General features: G+C 36.5%; 1 protein-coding gene across 2 annotated transcripts; it reads right to left on the bottom strand.

Annotated features, from left to right (window-relative positions):
* Nucleotides 1-501: 501 nt before the first annotated feature.
* Nucleotides 502-21318, bottom strand: LOC113094881 (leucine zipper putative tumor suppressor 1-like). 2 transcript variants are annotated; one of them, XM_026260520.1, is made up of 7 exons: nt 21208-21318; nt 5549-6040; nt 3960-4802; nt 3612-3800; nt 3218-3412; nt 2497-3129; nt 502-2462 (listed from the first exon to the last, which is right to left on the bottom strand). In XM_026260520.1, exons 2-6 carry the CDS (start codon nt 5900-5902, stop codon nt 2542-2544), a joined length of 2169 nt encoding a protein of 722 aa, XP_026116305.1. In that variant the 5' UTR covers nt 5903-6040; nt 21208-21318; the 3' UTR covers nt 502-2462; nt 2497-2541. The 2 variants fall into 2 exon arrangements, with proteins under 2 accessions (XP_026116305.1, XP_026116304.1); XM_026260519.1 differs by lacking the exon at nt 21208-21318 and adding an exon at nt 7996-8499.
* Nucleotides 21319-22507: the final 1189 nt, after the last annotated feature.

Genomic DNA, 22507 nt, shown 5'->3' with positions numbered 1-22507 from the left:
TTTTTATTTTTACCATAAGATTCTCAGACTGGGCCTGTGTAATAACAGAAGTTTGTCACAAGAGGGCGACTCCACAATATCAGTTAAACACTTATACCCTGATTTAGCTATTTAATCAAAACACAAGCTGTAGGTATTATACAAAGATCTTATAATCATCATTATACACACACAATTTATTTTTATACTTATTTTGTGTACTGTTGATGACGAATAGCGCAAATATATATTTTTTTTAATTGCCCATAAATGATCTAATTCATGATATAATACAACATAATTACATTTCCCTCTGATGAGGACAGGATCAAATGCAAAAAATACAAATGCAAAGAAGATCATGTATTGTCTGACTTACTCACCTGTGTTGCAGATTAATATAATCACCGGCTCTAGCAAATTGCCTTTACCAACTTTGATTTTGGATATTGTTGAGGTGTTTTCCCATATGTCACTTGATAAACCAATAAAATAACTAACTGAGAACCATCTGAAACGGTATTCAGAAAAAATCTTAATTTATTTAATTAAAATAAATAAGAAATGTACAACACATACATGCATTCAAATGCATCTAGAGACAGCCGTACACCCCACAGCCATCAATAATATGATTATCAGTTTGTTGTTATCGAATCAAGAGAAGCTCTCTGGATGATTGTTTACAAGACAGCTTTTTGGGAATTTTTGTATGATGAAACATTGGGTAACAAATTTGTGCAATGAAAAACCTTGTTTCATCTCTATATAACATACCGTTGTACTGTCAGGCTTCTTCTAGCTTAGATAAACCTTTTTGTAGATAGCATTTTGAAGTAACGACTAATCAAAATTCAGTACTCATACTGGAGAGTAAAATGGTTGTTCAGTCAGTTTTAAGACCTGATCTTTTCCGCCAGGAAGACAATTCCTTTGGCAATTCCTTTTAGCTTTTTGCTATAATGTACTCACTCTTTTGTTTTTTTAAGCAAGCATTATTTTCCCAAAAACAACAGTAGTCCAGAGCTATGTTCAAGGTCTTCTCAAGTTATACACTTGCATTGCTTGAGTAATAGACTCAAATTTAAGCCTTTATTCACCGATAATCTTCCCTTACAAATCTCTCAGATCTCATTCATGCTTATTTTCCGTTAACAGTAAAATGTCACCGTTAGAAGAATTGTGCCAGGTTTGACGTTATGAAGCCCAGCGGCATTGTTTCTCATGTCACGTGAACAATCCTGGCAGGACAAGTTTGAGGGAGGTGTGGGGGGACACAACTGAGATTTGAGGGTTTTGACAGAAGGAATATATGAAATCATAAGTTACATTGCAAAATTATCTTTTCCTGTAGTTCAAATGTGTTTTTAAACGAACCCTTGTTGTCCAATACAAATCTGTATCTGCAAGTGAAAGTGACTTCACTTCCAATGGAAACTGTACAATGTCTAGGCTTCAAAGTTGATAGTCTAGTACTGGTAGTACAAGTGCTCAGTTAAAAAGCTGTGAAGTAAATATGAAATACTTTAGATTAACAATGAAATATGTATCTGTAATTTTGTGAACAGTGTATTTGCATTCATCATGACATCATCTTACTGTACACAGAGTTTCTGTGAGCCTGTCTGCCAAGACACTGGTGATAAAGATTCATGTCATATGAAAAGAAAGAGAGACAACTAGAAATGACAGCAAATAAAACATTCATATCACTGTGCCACCCTGTAGTGAAACTGTACAACTGCTCGAGGTTTAGGCAAGAAGCACTGGATGGTTTGGATTAGTGTGAGGTAAAGCATTTGGTTGGATGTGCTGGATGTGTTGGATTAAAGGTGCTGTGTGCAATGTTAGCCGTTCTGGAACTTCTGCAGAATTAATCTCTAAATGAGACTTGCACACACTTTCCATTACTCTTACCATTGTAACCAGAGATTAGCAGGAAAACAGAAGCACATCTCATTGTTGCCATGGTTGTTCAAATCTAAATGGTAGCAAAATAGCATCCTTGCAGGACAACCAACAACTGTCAACTGCTTATGAAACTTAATAGGGTGCTTAACTTGAATTAAGTTCAATTATTCAAGTATTCAACTGCCACACTCCTAGGCACCTTCCTATTCACTGGCTGTCCTATGAATGCACAAAATAACTGATAAGCAGAAAATGCTAAAGTAGCTAAACAAAAAAATCTGACCTTGGTCAATTATTTGAAGTTTACAGAATATACGGCTGCCACCGAGACAGATATGATGGTTTATGGGAACACATTCAGTGAGACGTGTCAAGTACGAGTGTCATTCTAATAAACAAAATAGCTTACTACACCTTTAACTGAAACTTATTCAGGAATGCACATGGCTGACATCCTAGACCTAAAAGGAGAAAAGCTTTCAGTGGTGTGTACAAGTGATGCTATACTCTTCAGTTTCGAGCATCTCCTGACATTTTAAAATTTAATGTGACATCATTTCTTCCCTTTAAATTTTGTGAATTCCACCCCACTAGTACATTCACTATTTAAGACCATTCGGTTAATTGTGAAAACATTCATCCTTTATGACCTCATATCTCTGTGGCTACAATTTTTTCAAAGTTCAGGTCAGTGCTATGGCTGTCCATGTCCATCTCTGTCCGACTGTCCATCTCAGCCGTTAGGTCCCTCAGAATCTTCTCTAGATCCTTGTTCTTTTTGTACATCTGTAGGTAATTGTACTGCAACTGCTTTTGATATCTGATTACTTTGTCTTTCTCTTTATTCCACGTTTGTCTCTCTTGCTGGAAGGTATTGATCATCTTATGTTTCTTTTGCTTCTCTTCCTTTAGTTCCCCTCTCAGTCTCTCTACTTCCTTCTGTAGGGCATCCAAGTTTGAAGTCCCTCCATTATGATTTAATGTTTTACTGGCACTTGTTCCATCCTGGGCTTTCGATTTAGCTTGACCAGTCCCAAAAGCCTCCATCCGGGCTTGGCTTATCTGCAGTTGCAGCTGTTGTTCCTCAACTTTGGCTCTCATGGTCATTAGCTGCTGTTGCTCCTCTCTGGCCATTGCTAAGTCCTGCTTCATGCCCTTGATGTCCATTTCCAGCATGTTCACCTTCTCCCTTAGGAGGTCGGCTTCATTCTTCTTTCTTTGAAACTCATTCTTAGACACCTTTTTTTTTAAAAGATATCAAAGTCATATTTGATGGTACGTCATGCAGTAGTAACTACAAGTTAATCTAATATCAATGAATACAGACCTCAACCTCAGTGCTTCGCTGGTGAAGTGCTTCCTCATAATCCTTGATCTTCTTTTCCAGTTCTTCCATCTTAAATCTGGACTCCTTCAGAGAGGCTTTGAGACTGACAATCTCACTGAGTTTGTTTCCAACATCGGCATGGGAGTCCCTAAGTTGCTGCTTTAGCAGAGAAATCTCACCTGACTTCTGGCACACCTACAAAGAAAATATATATTTAAAATAAAAATAATAATACATGATTAATGTTAATGGGTTAAGTAGTTTTTGTATCAGTTTTGATCCCAATTGTCCCAACTGTTCAGCTTTTAAATTGACCTCTTTATCAAACACAGAACACACATTTTCATTGTATACACATTTGTCATTTTACAACATTAAAGTCTTATAGACTGACCTCCCATTGAGTCTCTTCTAGAGTGGGTACTAGATGTTTCTGGCTCTCATAGACTCGGAGTCGGCTTTCTGCAGTGTCCCGGTCATGATTAAGCTGGTCCACCTCCTCCTGCAGACGTTCCTTGTCCTGTTGAAGTTGTATCACCTGAAGCTGCAGTAACTGTTGGGCTCTCAAAGCCCTCTGAGACACCTGCAGGTTACACAAACCATCATTAAGATCTGCCTGGATAAACCTGAAAAAAGCGTATTTGCTTGACCTACAAGGTAAGATAAGGTACTCTTATTGATTTTGGAGTCACACTAAACTATATGTTCACCTTCTCTTCTATGAACATTGTAAGCAGCTTACTTGACGGAGTTTTGTAGAACAGCGTTGTTTCAACCCCTCCATCTCCTCAGCACAGTAGCGTTGCTTCTCCTCAAATAGATGACAAGTGTCTGTCTCCTTCTCCTCAAGGCTTGTTTGTAGCTCCGCCAGCTCTGTTTCACGTTCTAGAAGTTTCACCTCCAGCTGCTGTATCAGTGATTCATCCATTGAAATTGGTGATCGGACACAGCCCCCCGAAGATGACGGTTTTGTTGAGCTTTGCTCTGAAATTGTAAATCTCTGTTCCAGAAGCAGCTCTTGGTTTCCTGAGAAATCCATCTTTGGCTCAGTGGATGAAACTGTCAGTTCTGCAGCAGTTATTTCTTTGTTTAGACTTCTTGCTCCTGCCACACTTTCACTTAGGACACCAATGGATCTTTTATTGCCATTTGTCGACTCAATGTTTGTTTCACTAAATCCATTGGCCCAACTGTTTCCACCATTAGTCCCACTACACATCCAGCTGGTTCCAGAGTTTCCATTCATCCCTGCTACACCCCCCTGTGGGTTCTGAGATGTGTCCATGTTTAGGGCTAGGCCTCCATGGCGTGCCATGTGGTTAGTTGAAGTGCTTAGGTTGTCCATCTGGCTGCTGCCACTGATGCTATGAGTGGGCAGGCTGGACATAGAGTTCCTTCCAGAGTCAGAGAAGGTACCAGAATTTGTCTCTAGCTTGGGGTCTTGAAGATCTTTTAGCCTGTCTATAGGACTAATTCTCTTGCCAAGGATAGTGCTCAAGTTGTTATGAGTCTCCACCGAGGAACTGCTGCTTCGAGGAAGAACTGGTTTGAAGGCAGTGGGTCGAATTAAAGCATTCTCTATACTCTAAAGAGAGAAGACAAAAAAAAGATAGATCAGTGTTTTTGGAATTTGAAGTGCACTACAACTAATTGATCATTCACTTTATGGCAGGACACTTAAAACCTACTATTGATCAGATGCTATCATCGTAATAACTGACAGGACATTACAACAAAACATTTTGCATAAATGATTGATCCACAAGACAATCTCAAGACAGCCTAGTAATTTTCTTCTTACCCATGGAAGCATGTTTACCCCATGGTTTAGCATTAACTTCCTGATCTATTAAAACTGAGGCAGTTCAGAGAATGAGGTGCTTGCAAGTGCCACACCGCCATTGGACTGAATCTCTGGAGAGATCAAGGCATTCTTACCTCGTCAATCTGGAGGTTTAATTAAATGGAGCAGACACCGCTAAGCTCTTAGTGAAAGTGTCAGGGGCTGGTGGGGATTACTTAACATCAACTATACTTGACTGTTGTTTGATTTTGTGTGATAACAATGTCTGGGGGATGGGCCATCTTTTGGGTTTGACTGCTTGAAAGTGGACTGAACATGCTTCCTGAGCAGACATTTTGCTTTGTTTGAATGTTAAATGGAATTGTATGGAATTTGAATGTACTTTTTATAGGATTGAAATACTTCCATAATGCACAACAATATAGGGAGTGTAGAAATTAAACTCTTGATGATGTTATTTTGGCAATAAAAATTTACTTTTGTAGTTCAAACCTTGCTTATTCTCCAGTTTACTCTAGTTCTGTTACCTTTTCTAGTTTTCCAGTCAGCAAAACTAATTCTGGTGGCCCTCCTCTCCTGTCCACCTCATTGTCCGTCTCAGTTGTTCTTCCTTGACTGTCTTCAGTTGTATTAATGTTAGCAGTTCGGGGCTTGTTGCTGACCTTGATGTAAAAGAAGTCATCATTTTTGCCTGAATGATAGCTGACTTTTGAGTTGTTGTTGGTGCTGCAATGATCCTGAGAGAAACCATACTTTAGAAGGCCATCCAAACTACGGCCTGTTTTCTTAGACTGAAGCCCCTTTTTGAGTTTGTTTTCAGATGCTTTGCAGTGTTTGCTGTGGAGGCTATGGCCTGATATCAAACTGCTGACACTACCCATGTTTCCTGGACATCTGGAGAAAGCAGGTGGTGGTCTTGGTGGCGGCAGGTGTGTAATTACAGAATTTTAATCATGGAGGAAGGGCTGATGGACTCATAGCCTTGTGTGGAGATCCCTCTTATTCCCATTTTGGGAAACCTGGTAAAACATGGATTTTAAGAAATGTAGTGAGATGTCTCCTGTTGTCATTAGAGCAATAAAGCACCAAAGTCTATGCAGAATTTGTCTTGATGTTTACTTTACTTAACGTTCACTAGGTCAGCAAACAAGAACTACAGTAAGTTTTGTTGGCTCTTTGTCTACATGCAATACAGTAGGGGTAGACCTAATGGCAGTTATCCTGAATATCCTGATTTACAATATGGAAACAATACTAAATGCAATCTTTGAACTAGTACCAAGAACACCCTCCTCTTTGACAAACAAAGGCAAATGCAAGCTTGAGATTAGTGTGACTAGGTCAAACACCTATTCATATTACTTGGTCAGTAGGTCAAAAGACCTACTTCTTGTCAGGCTGCCAAAAAAACAATGAGTATGTTTACATGCACTTTGAGTTTGATTTCTGCCTGACTAAAAAAGTACAAACCCATTTATTTTTAAATGTATATAATATATTTAATACTTTAAAAATATTTCATTTGCTATGTAATGGACAGACTTTAGCTTGAACATAATGGGGCAAGCATTATCTAGGAAAAAAACAAAACAAGAATGGTCTAACTTGCTTATGAGCTAACTTGCAGTACATATTAGCCTATATATATAAGGCTGCATTCGTTGGACATAATATTGTAATCATGGGAGCCCACTAGGGAGATTGGACATGTCAGTCACCTGAGTACCAAGGATCTGTCATCAGCTACTCAATCTTCTTTTATGATTCATATGTGCTTAAAGCATAAATTACACATTCATAATCAACACATCATACTTTCCATCTGTCTTTCAGAGCAGATAGCGAGGGGCTTTCTGAACAAAAGACCTGCCGTGATCATCACACGTGGCTTTGTATAACTGGCCTAATTGTGATGGCTGATATGTTAAAGGCTTATTAGCTAGAAAAAACACTGACAATATGCCAGCTGTTTAATATCACATTATGAATTCATGCATTCCAAAGAAATTTTCTTTTTATGTTATTTTGTTGTAACTTTGCTGCGTTGCAGCTGCTTTTAGATTCGAAAACCATATATGCAACCACATCTGTGTTCGTGTCCAATCTCTCCATATTCCATAAGTTTTGCTGTGAATACTGTTCCAAAATCGAATAAAACAGACATAGTAGGGGTATAACTATGTTAATGACATCTTAAACACTGATTCAACTGTCTATACTCTATCATCGCCAGAAGGATGATATTTCACAAACAACTTAATTATCATTCATGTGGTTTTCATTACATATGTGCATTAATTAAATATGATTATTCCGCATTCTTACAAATAAACACATCTGTTTCAGCAGAAGGACTTAATGGCTTTAGGCAGCCCTTTGGCAGTCCCTTCCAATGAAAAGCGATCTCATCAATGTCTTTGTTTAAGAGAGTCACACATATTTTTTCCTCGAGGCATGCCAAGCAGTGATGTAATTCTAATATTCTTCATTTATGCAGCACTGCAAATTAATCACAATGCTGGATTATTATTGATTCACACGTTCTGTTACAACATACATTACGTAGTTGTCATATATTAAAAATGCAATGAATTCCATTTCAAATAACTCCCATAAATCACTGGAACAAGCAAACAGTTCTTGTCAACCCATGGAGGAAGTATTTTTGTAATGCGTTCAAATAATAATACAAATGAACATTCATGAGAAGCAAGATGTATGCACTGCATATTATTTTTGTTATTGCATTATTTGTTCAAATAAAAGGTACAAAACAGTCAGCAAAAGTCAAGTCGCATATTGCATCGTGCTTTGACACATGCACACAGACCATGTGCTCCAGGTAAACAATCTCAGTTGGACCGTCTCAATGTCTGTCTGGCATCAGTAACCCAAAATCACCTCTTTTTACTCCGCTATTACTATCAATTTCAAAGGCTTACCAGAATAAAATAGAGGATAAAATGACACTTACTCTTCAAACAGATAAATCCGCAGTCACTTTGTTGGTCCAATCTGAATCAAATCTCCTTCGCATGCTCCCTGTGGCAAGTCAGAATGTGTTTGTCCTTGAGTGAACCACAGAATACTCTATAGTCTGCCTGTAAACGAGAGCCTACCATGCAAAGGGGGTGGATCTTATCACCATTCACCAGTTTTTCCCCCTCATATCTTTTTTTGGAATAACCGTCATGCAAATGTTGCTGGGAGACGGGACTCCAGTGTCCCCTGAGGTCCCTTGGGGCAAGGAGGGGGCAGAGACCATTACACCTCTTTACATAAGACGTGTGCCGCTAAAGAGATTAACTCACTGCTGCTTACAATGAGCTGCGTGCCCCCTCTGTCACACTCTCTCCCGCTCCATCTTTGTCGTACACTAACACCTTAACATAATAATAATAAAACACACAAAAAACGGCATGTTTTGTGACTTTCACTCATTTTTTTATCGTTATCTTTTGCTGTTTCCTGTACAAACACATACACTTCTCCCAGTTGGCTCCCTTTGCTACCCTCCCCTCCTCTCTAAACTGCCCTGCACCCACTCTGAACAAACACTCCTCCAGGAAAAGAAAGAAGAGCTTGATGTTCCCTCCTTCCTTCTGTGTCTTTGTCCAGTGAAGTGTGCCTGTTTTGTATGAGGTTCAGTGAGCTTGGACATTTATTTAGGCTGAGTGCGACATTTACACCATAAAATAAATGACTCTCCAACTACCTCTCAAAAAGAAGTGTGTTGCCATAAAATGCACGAGGTGTCTTTTTTTGCAGATGTTTCTCTTTGTAAAAATCATAATTAAAAAAACAAAACTGAAATATTTTAATAGCCTCCAAAAGCAGTTGAACATGCTTAAATGACCCTCTTGATACTTTCTTATTGAAGAAGTCACAATTAAGTGGCCCATCTGCTTGGAAGTGGTCAGTAGCTGGTCCATCACCCTGTTTTTATGCTCATTCTGAAGTATCGTATCAGAGTTGAGTAATGGAAATTTCAAATAAAAATGCCTTGATTGGCAAAAAAGTTTTTACACTCACTTAAGGTGGTTTTTGACTGGTGCGAAAAAGGGTTAATGCGAATAAATGCATTTTTTGAATAAATTCCTCCAAAGTCATGTGACTTTGCTCTATGGGATGGTAAATTCTGACTAACCAGTGGACTGATATCATTCCACAGGATCTAAAATGTTGTTATGGTCATTCGGAAATGCCAGCGCAGAAGTCTTAATTGCCTCCCAGAACTATTAAACGACTGCGTTCCCAAACAGCAGCATCCACCTCCAAAAGCAATAACCGCATTCCTTGTGTTACGTCTGCTCCTTCTGAACTGAAAGTAATTTATTATATATGAAAATTATTATATTCAGTAGCTTCTCCTACTTTTCTTAGCGATGTATAGTGCCAGTTTCCCAGGAAGTGACAATTTTGTTCTCTTTGACTCGTTGGATGGAAACGGTGCTGGTTCACAAATGTTTGGTGCGATATTCCAATTTTATATTTTATAATATTTGCAAATGAATCTTTTTATAAGGATGTTTTTTTTTTTACTTTAAAATAAGGGGAAAAAAGCTTTTGTAAGAATGTTAACTTTAAAATGTTAATTATAGATATGTACGAAATTCAATTTAGCACATTTGTTTTTAAGTCTATTTGTTAGGCTTGTTTGGATTCTATTCAAGGATTTTAAATAAATTATCATAAGCACTTTTTCCCCAACAATTGTTTTAAATTCTTGTTCTACAGTCATCACGTAACTGTCTCTGAAAACGATAAAAATATCTAAGAGTAAACTCAAAATGTCATAAAAACCACTACACAGCTATTGCTCTGCATCCAAGTTTTGCATCTGTGTACATTCATCTGAAGCGCATATTCAGCACCGTGGGGACCAGAACAAAGAAGGCAAACTTTCAGATAATCAATCTGGCTGTGAAACTCTATCCCATCTCTACGGATGCATCCCTTTGTCCAAAGCGGCAAGGTCAGAAGAATTGTGTTGTTTGGAGGGAACATTAGATTTGGAGTTTGCAAAACATTTTAGGTGCTAATCTTTAGTGGGGAAAAAAATTCTTTTTTGAAAGCCTTAGCATGGTTTTGTCCCCCTACATCCCTTCTGAGTATTAATTTCATTGCACCCCAACAAGAAGTTATTTTAGGGGTGAAGTTTGATTTGGCAAGACAGCAGCAGAAGGCATGGTATTGATCCTTCAGATGCTCTTTGTAAGTGTTTAGTGGAGGAATCAGTGTGATCAATATGCAAAAACAGGCTGTAGCCGTGGACAATGGACTGGCACATTTGCAAGTGTGCGAGGAATCAAAGGTCGCCCAGTCTACGGCTGTGGCCCCTCGGGACATGGGGTACAGACAGAACATTGAATACGTTTCTTTAAATTATGAATGTGGATTTAAGTGTCTAGGAGTTCCCAGAGGAGTTGTTGTTTAATATGGTATCTTGCTATGAAAGTGAGAGGGCAGCAGCGTAATAATGAGATATGCATTTATGTATAAAGACATAGGCCCTTATTGGTCACTTCAGAGTAGTACCACTTGATTTATGACATCTTCAGTTGGATCCAGTTCTCAGTCTCAATTGGGCGATGACTGATGTCATATGTGCCAGATGACTATTGTTAAAAAATAAGACATCTCTAATTGACTAACAGTATGTTTTAAACAATTTTTTTTATTTCTTATTATTTATAAATTAAATATAATATTGTCATATATCATTGTTATTGTAGAAAATTATTAATGTATTATATATTTTAAATTATAATTTTTCCATCAAAGTGCATTATGGAATTCACTTATCCACGGATACATGTATTGCTGGCTACTTTTTGCACACATGATGCCTTAAATGTTGTTTCTGAAAAGCGGCCCATTCTTTCGGGGGCAGAGCTGTGATTTTTGTTATTCACTGATGCCATAAAAGCACCATAAAATAGTTTTTTTTCTTAGTTTAAAGAACATTTTAATAATCAGAAGAACCCCTTTTCACTACAAACCTTAAACATAAAGGTTCTTTACTGGGTTTGATGGTTCAGTGGAGAACCTTTACTTCAATAGAACTTTACATTCATAAAACGATCTTCATAGTGGAAAAAAGAATGTTTTAAGAGAGTAAAAACATTTGTGCAATGAAAAGCTGTCATGGATGGTAAAGATTCTTCTTCATCGAACCATAAATGTCAATAAATTATCTTTATTATGAGTTTAGCTGGAAGTATATGGTTTGTGAATTACATTTAATGTCTATATAATAACTGACACTTTGCCCTACTAAAGAAGATCCTTTGAGATTCATTTTCAGATTTTGACCTTTGAAACCCTGGTGCTCGTTCAGACACTATTGTAATCACGCAGCGGTAGGACTCATGATTTACAGTTTGTTGGAGAGTAGGTAATGCAGACTTTAGACAGCCGGCTTTGGCTCTTCATGCTCTCGACTGTTGATTCATTGTTCTCAGAGAATGATATGACCTAATCATACAGTCACTGAGCTGAGCTCAGCGGGAGCTGCGACAGAGCGTGTGTGCGGGAGGGGCTTGCCACTAATAGATGCTTAGATGTTATTGAGGTGGAAAGTCGAGCTGCTTTAATTGGCCATGAAAGACCTTTATCACAGACAGTGGGGTTCTTTTGAGAGTGTATGTGTGCGTGGTTTTGTTCCCCTCACACGTTCCACTTGTTTGTCAACCTATGTAGGACAAAGACATCCTATGAAAAGTGTGACCAGCAGACGTTATCCAACGCATGGCCAATCCATTACTGCATGCATGCATAGAGACTTGGTTTGGGCTGTTGTACTGTAGAAGATTTACTGCAGTCTAAACAAAGCGTACACTGCTGCACTTTACCACACCTGCGACTGCCAGATGGCTCCCATAGACTTACATCTGCACCGTTAAGAATCAGATCTTTCATTATGTATGTGTACTGTATATATATATATATATATATATATATATATATATATAATATGTATGATGATATGTCCCTATCATCATAAATCCTTATCTAGATGATATTGATCTATAGATCAATTACAAAAATGAGATTGTAACTGCAGACCTCGGTGTCCCGTGGGAATAATATTTTTCAGTCCCACAATCGGCTATGTGCTATAAGATAATGATATTGCTGCATTCTCCCAGCAGTCTGTATGAACACAAGTGATTATTAGCTAAACTGATAGTGCACTATGCATCCATGCGGTTCTTTTGCTCAATCGAATGATCTGTCACATGCAAAATGAGGCTCGGTAAAGTACTGTCTTGCTCTAAATAGGCAATCTGAGATTTTTTTCTCTATTTCTCTCTACATTGGATGTTTAATGTTCTCTTATGGATTTATCCATCATCTAGTCAGGGAGGCTCAATTGGTGGTATATTGTGTGCAGCTGCTAAGGGTCCTTGGGGGAAAGTCTTGTTAGGCCCCTCTCTCCCTTTCCCTGTCTATCAGCAGATGTGATCTTATAACCCCCCCACCAAAAAAAAAAGAAAAAAAAAGAAAACCTGAGCACAATGACCATCTGGAGCAAAGCCCGTCACTGTGTCCCAAGCTTTTACACATCGAACAACATACCCCTGTTGATTTAGTTTCATTACCTTGCAATTTGTGTGTATTCAGTAACTGGTTTAAAAAGCAATAGGTTATTGTTTTTTTTTGTTTTTTTTGCTCCATGTACCAGCAGTTATTTTATTTTTTTTAAACCGTGCTGTCCACCAGTCTGAATTGTTTTACTCCGTTTTGGAAGTGTTTATCACCCCAAATATGCTTCTATTAGATGGCCTTTTCAGCAGTCACACTGCAGGACTTTCTGACACAGTAAGAACTTAAAGGGGTTATATGATGCTGGTAAAAAGAACATTATTTGGTGCAATGAAATGTGTTTGTGTTTTAAGGTAAAAAAATAAAATAAAAATAATAAATATATATATATATATATATATATATATATATATATATATATATACACACACACACATATATATATATATATATATATATATATATATATATATATATATATATATATATATATATATATATATACACACACATATATATATATATATATATATATATATATATATATATATATATATATATATATATATATATATATATATATATATATATATATATATTCTACATACTGTACATTATTGTTTCTCCTCTATGCCCTTTCTGAAACGCGTACATTTTTACAAGGCTCATCGGTCTGAAAAGCGAGGTGTGCTCTGATTGGCCAGCTATCCAATGCAACGTGATCGGCTGAATACCTCAAGCATGTGATGGAAATGTTATGCCTCTTAACATATTGTGATGCCCTGTCTGACCGGAGCGACGAGACATAAACATAAAACTCATCATAAACGTGATCTAAACATGATTTCTAGTCGTGTTTTCTTTTGGAAGGCCAAACAAAGTAGTTTCACTTTCTCAACGAAACAGTGTCACACACCGCGGCCTTGAGTGAGCAGAGAACGAGCCATATCAGGGGTGTGAGGATGAGTCTTAACTTTTTTATTAAAAATATCTCTTTGGATTTGAGACTTTAGTCTTTACAATTTTACAGATCTTCTTTATGCACCAAGAGCTTGTAACACTGCAAAGAGATAGGAAAAATTAAACAGTTTACACAGAATAAAAAAAGCTTATCATTTACTCACCCTCATGCCATTCTAAACTTGTTTGACTTTCTTTTCAACATTCTTCAAAATATCTTCTTTTGTGAAAGTCCTGCAGGTTTGGAATAACAGAGTGAGTAAATGATGGCAGGATGCTTTTTGGGTGAACTATCCCTTTAATGGTCAAACTGTGTTCACTTGCTTAAGTTTTCAAAGTTTTTTTTTTTTTTTTTTTTTCTCTATCAAATTAGACTTTTCTGGTTTTACTTGACTTTACAAAAATGCCCAATTAGTTAACTTTAATAAGGTTTGATGAACAAACAAAGAATATATTAAAGGCAAATTAACAAACTCAGAATTGATAGTGTTTCAGTTCTGAGCAGAAAAGTCAGACTTGCGAGAAAAAAGTCTGAATTGTGAGGTATAGAGCCACAATTAACTTTTTTGATTCTGTTGTAGAAACAATCTTTACTTTGCAATGTTGCACATTATTCCAGCACATGTATTAATATCCTACAAATAGTGGCCACATTATAAGCACATCTGACTGAAAATTATTATGTTAACTGAAATCTATAGGAAGTTCACAAGCTTGTCTAACTAAGGAGGCTGAGTTCAGTGGAGGGTCAACTGGCATACATGATCCACCAATAAGACCTTATTAGCAAACAGAAAATCAGTTGGGATTGGACACATTCATACCAAAATGCATCATGTATTCAAAATGCACCTACAAGTCTCCATGACAACAATAAATGAAGGCCTTTATAGGCCATTATTGATGGTTTCAAATTCCAGGCATTACCTTATTTTGTATACCCCCAATATACAACAGTGCACTCATCTTGTGCTGGATGATCTGAGATCGAGGTCTGAGAGAATTCACTGAAGAGTACATAAAATAGGTTACAGAAGGAGAAACATTTTAGCAGTATTTATTATATTAATTCTTAAACTGGACTGAGAGCAGCAAACATACAAGAATCCAATTGGACAGATTTTTCAAACTCAAGCTCTCAGCCACTTCTGGAGCAGTAGAGAGTAAATGCACTCTTGAAAGAGGAACTCTAAACATGAAGGGAGATGCATTACCGTGATGGAGTGAATAATTCAAAAGGAAGGACATCTCCTCCTCCAGCATCACTCAGAGTCCTCTCCAACGCCCACACTGCACTTTCTGACCCACTCTCGTATGCACGCCGACCACTTAGAGTGCTTAAGCTATACGCCTTTCTTTGAAAGTTAGATTTTGGGTATTGTGCAGAGGAGTAATAAATCAGCCATTATCTATGAGAAACAGCTCTTACTCTGTCTATTAGTTGTAATGACTTTAGACACTTTGTGTCTAATATTACTGTCAAAAAAAGAAATGAGTTAATTACACTGTTGAGCCCCCAAATGAAGAAAAACCATAGGTATTGTGTAATTATTGAATCAACATTACACAAAGTATTTTTAATATTCAGTGTGCTCTCTGTTTTACCTCTATTGTTGAACTTAAGGTTACCATTAATGCTGTTCTGTCGCCTATCACTGTTTTTCGGCATCTCATGCCATGGCTGTAATATTTTTATGACACCAAGTTAAATTAATAGTCATTTAATTTTGAAAAGTATGTCTCAATCCTTCATTCTGTTCTGTTTTGATCCTTTCCATTAAGCTATTTTTACACGCAAGAATGTGATATTTTATTTAATTTATTATTATTATTATTATTATTATTATTATTATTTACAATTTTTTTAAATAATAATAATAATAATAATAATAATAATAACTTGTTGTTATTATTGTAGCTTTTTTATTCATTATACCAAATGAATGCATTACATTTTAAGGCCTATTTTCCAAGTAATCTTTCCAAGGTTATTATTTTAGCTTAGTTTTTAGTTTAGATTTTATTCATTTATTTTATATTAAAACAAATGTATTTTAGGGCTTCCAAAGTTAATCTATAATTTAGTCTTATTTAGCTATCATGTAAATTGTTTAAAAATGTTTTACAGTGCTAAATAATTTTTCAGCACAGTCAAGTGTATTGCTATCTATTGGCATTTTCATGTTTTATTCAGGTGGCCTAAATAAGTCTTTTTTTTTTTTTTTTAGTTAGTTTTGGAGTCATAAAAATGTAAGTGAATTTAGTTTCAGTTTTTCCCAGTTCATTTACTGGGGAAAACAGAAACTAAATTCAAATACATTTGACAATGCAACAAAACAATTAGCAAAAAAACAGGTGCCAGCTGAATTTGACCCTCAGTCTTACCACATGTTGTGTGAGTGAAAGGAAAATAATAATGGTGGGTTAAATTAGAGATCTCCACCGGTGGCCTTTGACCTTAGCTGTTTCGGATAAAGGTGTGTAGGAGACTGATTGAAATGCAGAAATAAAGGCAGAGGAGGGAATGATGGAGGGGGAGCTGAATCTGGAGTTAAATGAAGGCTGTGTAGGTTGGATAGAGTGAAAGCGAGCTCAGCTGATTAAACAACCCAAGACTTGGCAACAGCAGCACTGAAAATGAAACTGCTGTAATGATGAATCATAAGGTTATTAAAACTAAACCTGCAGTACATTATGAATGAAAACTAAATGTTATTACAGAGAAAATGACTTTGGTTTTAGTTTTTTTTTTTTTAGCCAATGCTGGACGATCTTGTCTTCTAACTGCATATTTTGCTCATTACAGCCAGATGGTGTAGTTATGATATCAACCAGCAGGGGCTAACAGAGCCATGGTAACCAGATTTGATTTATTCTTTCAAAAAGAGCAGTTATACAGGAAGGGAGCATCCTTTTATTAGCATCACCATCAAAGTATTTCATGACACACTTGCAAAGGGCGACGGATAATTCGCTTTCTAGTAGCAGATTCCACACGGGCCTGCTGATAACTGATGTGTTATTGAAGTAAACTAGTTCCATACTACTACTTCTAATAAGAGTAAGATAAGATGAAGAAGTGTCCTTCTTTGATTTGAAGAATGTAGAGATGGCCATTAACAATTTATTTCTATTATCATATTGCTGCTTTGCTAGGCTTGGATTGCCTTTGGAAAATTGATTAGATGTCATCAAGCATCTAGACTCTTGTCTCTGATTGATCTCTGCTGTCTGGCTCCTCGTAGAGTCAGCGACTCTCTGAAAGCCTAGAAGCCTCTGGAATCTGTCCAAAAGAAGTTTTAGAGCCCAGTGTATCTGGGAAATATACGCTCTGTCATTTTCATGAAATATTAACTGATATGCACTCCTCTCTGAATGAGCCCTGACAGATAGGAACCGCACAATACCACACCATTTCTAGATATGTATTTTTAAAAGATTCTGGTGGTGACCCTCATGAACCTAATTCAGATCTTTCTTTCTTTCTTTTGCTTGTTTTCTGCATAGATGTATAGGGGTAAATAGATAATATCTTTTTTTTTCTGAAGAAGTACACTTGTGAAGGTGCTCGTACCAAAACATGCGTCAGTGTTGCAAAAGATCAGTATTTAGATCCAAAAACACCTTTTATTCTTCTCTTGAAAGAATGTCACTGCATGACACCTTGTTCAGTGCCAGTGCTAAACACCCCGACTGCATCTCTCACCCACACAAGATTTCATAAGCACACATGAGTAATTTCTGAAGGCAGGAAAGAACATGTCTTCAAAGGATTAACTGTGTACATATGGAAAGCCAGCTCTAATACATCTGAATGTTTTGAATACTGCAGTACCAAACTGGAACAAAATCTTTCATGAGGTCATAATATGTTCTAAACTTTAGTCTTGTAGACACAAGATTGTCAAAAATAGTTTAACTGGGAAGAGCTGTGCACCATATTGAGATATTGATCTTTTTGAAGGGAAATGTGTTTACAAGACCTTTGCTGAATATGTTTGGCATGAGGATAGGGGAGTGAATTGTGTTGGAGTTCCAGTGAACTGGAAAATAACTGACTCTCTGTAAAAACTGGATGATAAACTTGTCTATTCAGGGTGAAGTCGTACACCAACTGTTCCTCCCACATGCAGAGACAGTGAGAGAGTGTAAAATACAGAGAAACAGAAAGCTTCGTTCATACAGTTCGGATAAAGTCTCAAGTTTCACACAGCTCTGGTGCTTGTGTGTGTGTGTGTGTGTGTGTGTGTATCAGGGGAAGGCCAAATAAAGAACAGTTTAGCACTGCCTGATGGGCCATGAATATCATAAATTATTAATTCACAAATATCACATTTTCGTGGAGTTGCACAACATGATATTTTTCAACCTGAACTAACCCTGCTGTGTTATAGCAAGGTCATATTATCTGATGATTATCTGATGATTTGAAGAGACAGTTAATATTTGTATTACCCTGACAGTGTTATTTTCAAATACATTTATACTATTATATATTAATAATATTTTGAATGAGCTTTTATATGCTCCTTTTTTTCAAGATGTAAAATAAGTCAGATTTTTGTGTTTGTCCCTTTAAATGCAAATGAGATGGAATTGCTGCCTTCCTTTTCAGAAGAGGGCGGGGCTTCAAGAGCTCACACGGGATACTGGTGTTACTGCTGGCCACTGTTACCTAGGGCTGTTGCAGTGAAGGAATTTCCCTTGTGGTAATTTTGAGTGGCCCAATAGCTCTGTGTTATTGCCATATGTATATATGTATGTGTGTGTGTGTGTGTGTGTGTATATATATATATTTATATATATATACACACAGTATTTTTTGGTGACGATACAGATACCAATTTTAACAAACGCTTATTGGCCTATTCCGATACAGATATTTGTCAATTCCTCTCTTATTTGAAATTTTGCATCAAAATAGATAGTATTTTGATCATGTTTTAAATCAGCAAAGTTCAACAACACATGCATTACATTACACTTGCAGTTTTAGTGCTGCATCATCAAATTATTTCTAATGAACATGGATTGGATCCATTTAACATTCAGCAGGCCTACATAAATACAACAGAACAAAGATACATATTAAATAAACAATGTTTTTTAGATGTTCAGGTACAGAAATAAAGTAAACAAATGTAAAATAACACTTCACTCTATAAATTAAATACATATGAATCCTTTATAGTAACAGACTTTATTATGATTAATCTTCTTGTTTTTGTGTAGATTTTAATATTTTTTGTAAGTTTAAATATGTATGAGATCTCCTTTACTAAGGCGGGACTTATTTTGATGGGTTTAGTCTACGGGTTAATTTTAACCAGTTAACCGTTAACCGACCATTAAGAATTTTGACCAATTAATACAATCAGTTAAATGGTTAAAGTAATTTATTTATTTATTTTCAGGAATTTATAAAAAATTTAAAAAGGTTTGCTGCATGCTAAAATAGACCTACACTATGCATTATATATACATAAAATGTGTATTTAGAGAGAAAAAACGCGACATTATAATACACTGTAAGCATAGCTAGCCTATTTTATGCAACATAGAGCGCCCTCTTGCGGCTGTAGACGGTAATGTTTTCTCTTGGTTCTTGGTTCTAAATAAATGCGACTTATAGTCAAGTGCGACTTACATATGTTTTTTTTCCTCGTCATGAAGTATTTTTGGACTTATGCGACTTATAGTCCGAAAAATACGGTAGTTGGAGGCCCCCCCCCCCCCATCAACAATTCCTGACGGACTTGAGACTTGGACCTGCAACCTTTTGGGTTACAAGTCCGACTTTCTAACCATAGGCCATTACTGCCCCATCACATAACATCACATCACATCTCATCACTTTCTCACCAATTGATCCTCTGCAGTGAATGGGTCCCCCGACAGAATGAGAGTCCAAACAGCAGATAAACGCATCACAATAATCCACAAATAACCCACACGACTCCAGCCCAACAGTTAACATTTTTTAAGTGAAAAGCTACGTGCTTGTAAAAATCAGATCCATCAAGTCTATTTTTAACTTTTAACTGTTGGTTTTGGCCAAAAAGTAATCCATAATAATGCTTCCTCCAGTGAAAAACTTAATCTCCTCTCACATCAAAATCCACAAACATATTTGTTTAGAGCTGCTTTGGACTGTTTGTAAACAGTCAAACACTTGTAAACAGTTCATGATCTGTGCATTTTTCTCCCCTGATTCAGGCAAGACAACTTTTTTTTTTCCCGGAGGAAGTGTTATTACAGATTATGGAAGTAAAGGTTTGGAGTAAATAACATTTTAATTCTGGATTTGTTTCTTACATGCAGCTTTTCTCTTCACAAGACATTCATTGAAGGACTGGAGTTGTGGATGTGTGTGTGTCAGATGAACGCATATCTTAACACCCATTCACACACTTACTCTCTAAAACTTGACTGTGCAGATTTCCTGTTAATCTCTTACCACTCAATGTAAATCTATGTATCTGTTTCCCTGCCTTTTCTGAACTCAAGGACTTATAAATAAAGGATAATATAAGGATATTATAAAGGATAATAAATAAACAGTTTTTAAGTAAAAACAAAACAAAAACAAAAAAAAACCCCTGTGCTCCCACATGTCTTCAAGTACTTGTGTATTATCTGAACTTGTCTTGGCATGTAACAGACTCATGTGTTCACACTGTTATTCTCAGTAGACAGCATTACCTTCCCCCAGTTTGCAGTTTCTTTGAAACCAATGAGACAGGATGAGACATGCCCATTTACCTTTTTTTATGTCAGGTGATCATCATCACCGACTTTTAACCTTTTATAATTAATGTGTCGTAGTTAAATGATATTGCAAACTGGTTTATGACCCCTTTATGCAAGTTTTAACAGGAAAATGTGTTGTAAAAACATAATTTATGATAAATGGTTGCCTACAATAACAGTTGACATTGTAAGGACATAAAAATGGCATATATACAGTAACATGGTTAACTGAGACAAAAATGAGTCTGTAATGCAATATGCATTTTTAAACATAATCCATTGCAGTCTCTGTGGTCACTATGATCACATTGGCTTCAAGCTGTGGCGTGATTGTTTTGATTTTTGTCTCTGTAGGTTTTAAGCTCAGCAAATTAGATTCAGCTACATGTTCCTCACAAAGAACCTTTACTTTTTTTTTTATCATATTATGATTGTTCATCCTATTTTGTCCCAATACTGTTCCTTCATTTTCCTCATGAAAACACTCATATATTATTGTCACGTGTGACAGTTCAGCTGGCTTTCATTTAATTTGATCAGAAATGATTAGTCATTATTACAAATTATTACACACATAGTTCTGAAGAACTCTCCTTCAAAACACTGCAAAAAAACCTTCTTTCTTAATCCGTATTTTTGTCTTCTTTTCCAGTAAGAATATTTTACACCATACATTTCACATCCTTTGATACATTTCTTAAAGCAAAATTATATATTAAGAGACTTGTTTTCAGATAGTATATCTTAAATAATTGTTTTATAGTATTCAATTAAATAATAATAGCAACAGCAATAATAATTATAATAATAAATAAAAGTTACTTTTTTCTTTTTTTTTTTTTTTTGGAAAAATGAAAACAACAACAACAACAACAACATTTCAAATTCTTCAAAACCCACAATAAATATCAAATGAGTAGTGACTCACCACAATGTTGTGTGTTGGTTTTTTGCTGTATTAAGTACCCTGGGGCTGCTCGTATGTTAATGGAGAACTGGAGATTGCAAGCATTCTCTCTCTGTCTTTCCTGTACTGTGGGTTGAGTCTCCACTGACTTCCATGATGTGGGTGTTTTGTATAATACCCACGAGCGCGCAAACCCTCCCTCTCCTCTCCCTCCCTTTTTGGTTTATCTTTTTCCACAAATTCCAGTTTGCAAAAAACTGCAGTCTAGTTTTTGCTTTGTTATCTGCAATGAATCTTTTATACTTTTGCAGAATTCTTATATTACCCCATGCGTGCATGCGTTTGGTCCTGTCCTGTCATGCCATCTACACTGTGTGGGCTGTGATCCATCATAAGGCACTATACTCATGTGCATTTCTACAGGTCTGCCAGATGGCGATCGACTATAAAACAAGCTGCATTAACATGAACCTCAGGAATCCCAGCATAAGCACTCGTGAGATAGGATCACGTCCGCCCTACAGTACATAAGGGCAATGACAGTTAAGAGGGATATGATACTTCAGACCTCCCAAGGGCCAGCTTTTAATGGGGCCGTTCTTGTCTTTTCAGTACATTGCCATCTATTACAGCTGTGACCCCCAAAGGATGTGAATGGTGTAGAGATACTCTTTCTAAAACATCTGTGTCCTTGTGAAATGATGCTTTCTTCATTAATGTGAATGAGCAAAGTGTCATAATCATTTTTTACCTATTAACCCACAACTCTATTATATTTTGGATCAGAGAAAAGAATGACATAATATAAAGTCATTATCAGCAGCTATTTCCAGCAGTGCAAATGCTGCTCATATCTTTTTGAGCGAGGAGGTCAGAGGCTTTTATTAAGCCTATATCATAAACAAACTATATTTTTCAGGCCCTCCAGCGAATGTATCATTCAAAAGTGTTTCCTTTCTTTTGCTTTCAAGGAAATGTATAAATAAAAATTAAAACACTTTTATTCAGCAGTGATTACCAAAATCTTTGTTTGAAATGAGTCATCCACTGAAAAAAAAAGCATCATGATTTCCACAAAAATATTAAGCAACACAACGTCATGTCGAGTCGTCATTCACATAGAGGAATTAGAAGTGTGAAGCAGTGATGTTTAGCATTGAATTAAATGAGTTAATGGTGCGTTCTGCTGGGAAGTGGAAAGGGGTGATACGCATTAAACTCTATTGCACTTGACAGGCAAACACTTCAAAAGTCCCTCTTGTGCGGCTTATAGAGGGTCCATGATATTGTTTATTAATTTTCTCCTGTGTCTGTCTGCTTT

This window comes from Carassius auratus, unplaced genomic scaffold (genome assembly GCF_003368295.1).
Source record: "Carassius auratus strain Wakin unplaced genomic scaffold, ASM336829v1 scaf_tig00215494, whole genome shotgun sequence".
NCBI lineage: Eukaryota > Metazoa > Chordata > Actinopteri > Cypriniformes > Cyprinidae > Carassius > Carassius auratus.
This window is presented reverse-complemented; position numbering and strand designations above follow the sequence as displayed.

Coding starts and splice junctions, on each gene's coding strand:
- LOC113094881 (XM_026260520.1), bottom strand. CDS start 5,902: ATGGGTAGTGTCAGCAGTTTGATATCAGGCCATAGCCTCCACAGCAAA. Junction 4,803..5,548: donor TGACTGGAAAACTAGAAAAG/GTAACAGAACTA, acceptor TTCTCTCTTTAG/AGTATAGAGAATGCTTTAAT. Junction 3,413..3,611: donor TAGAAGAGACTCAATGGGAG/GTCAGTCTATAA, acceptor TTTTCTTTGTAG/GTGTGCCAGAAGTCAGGTGA.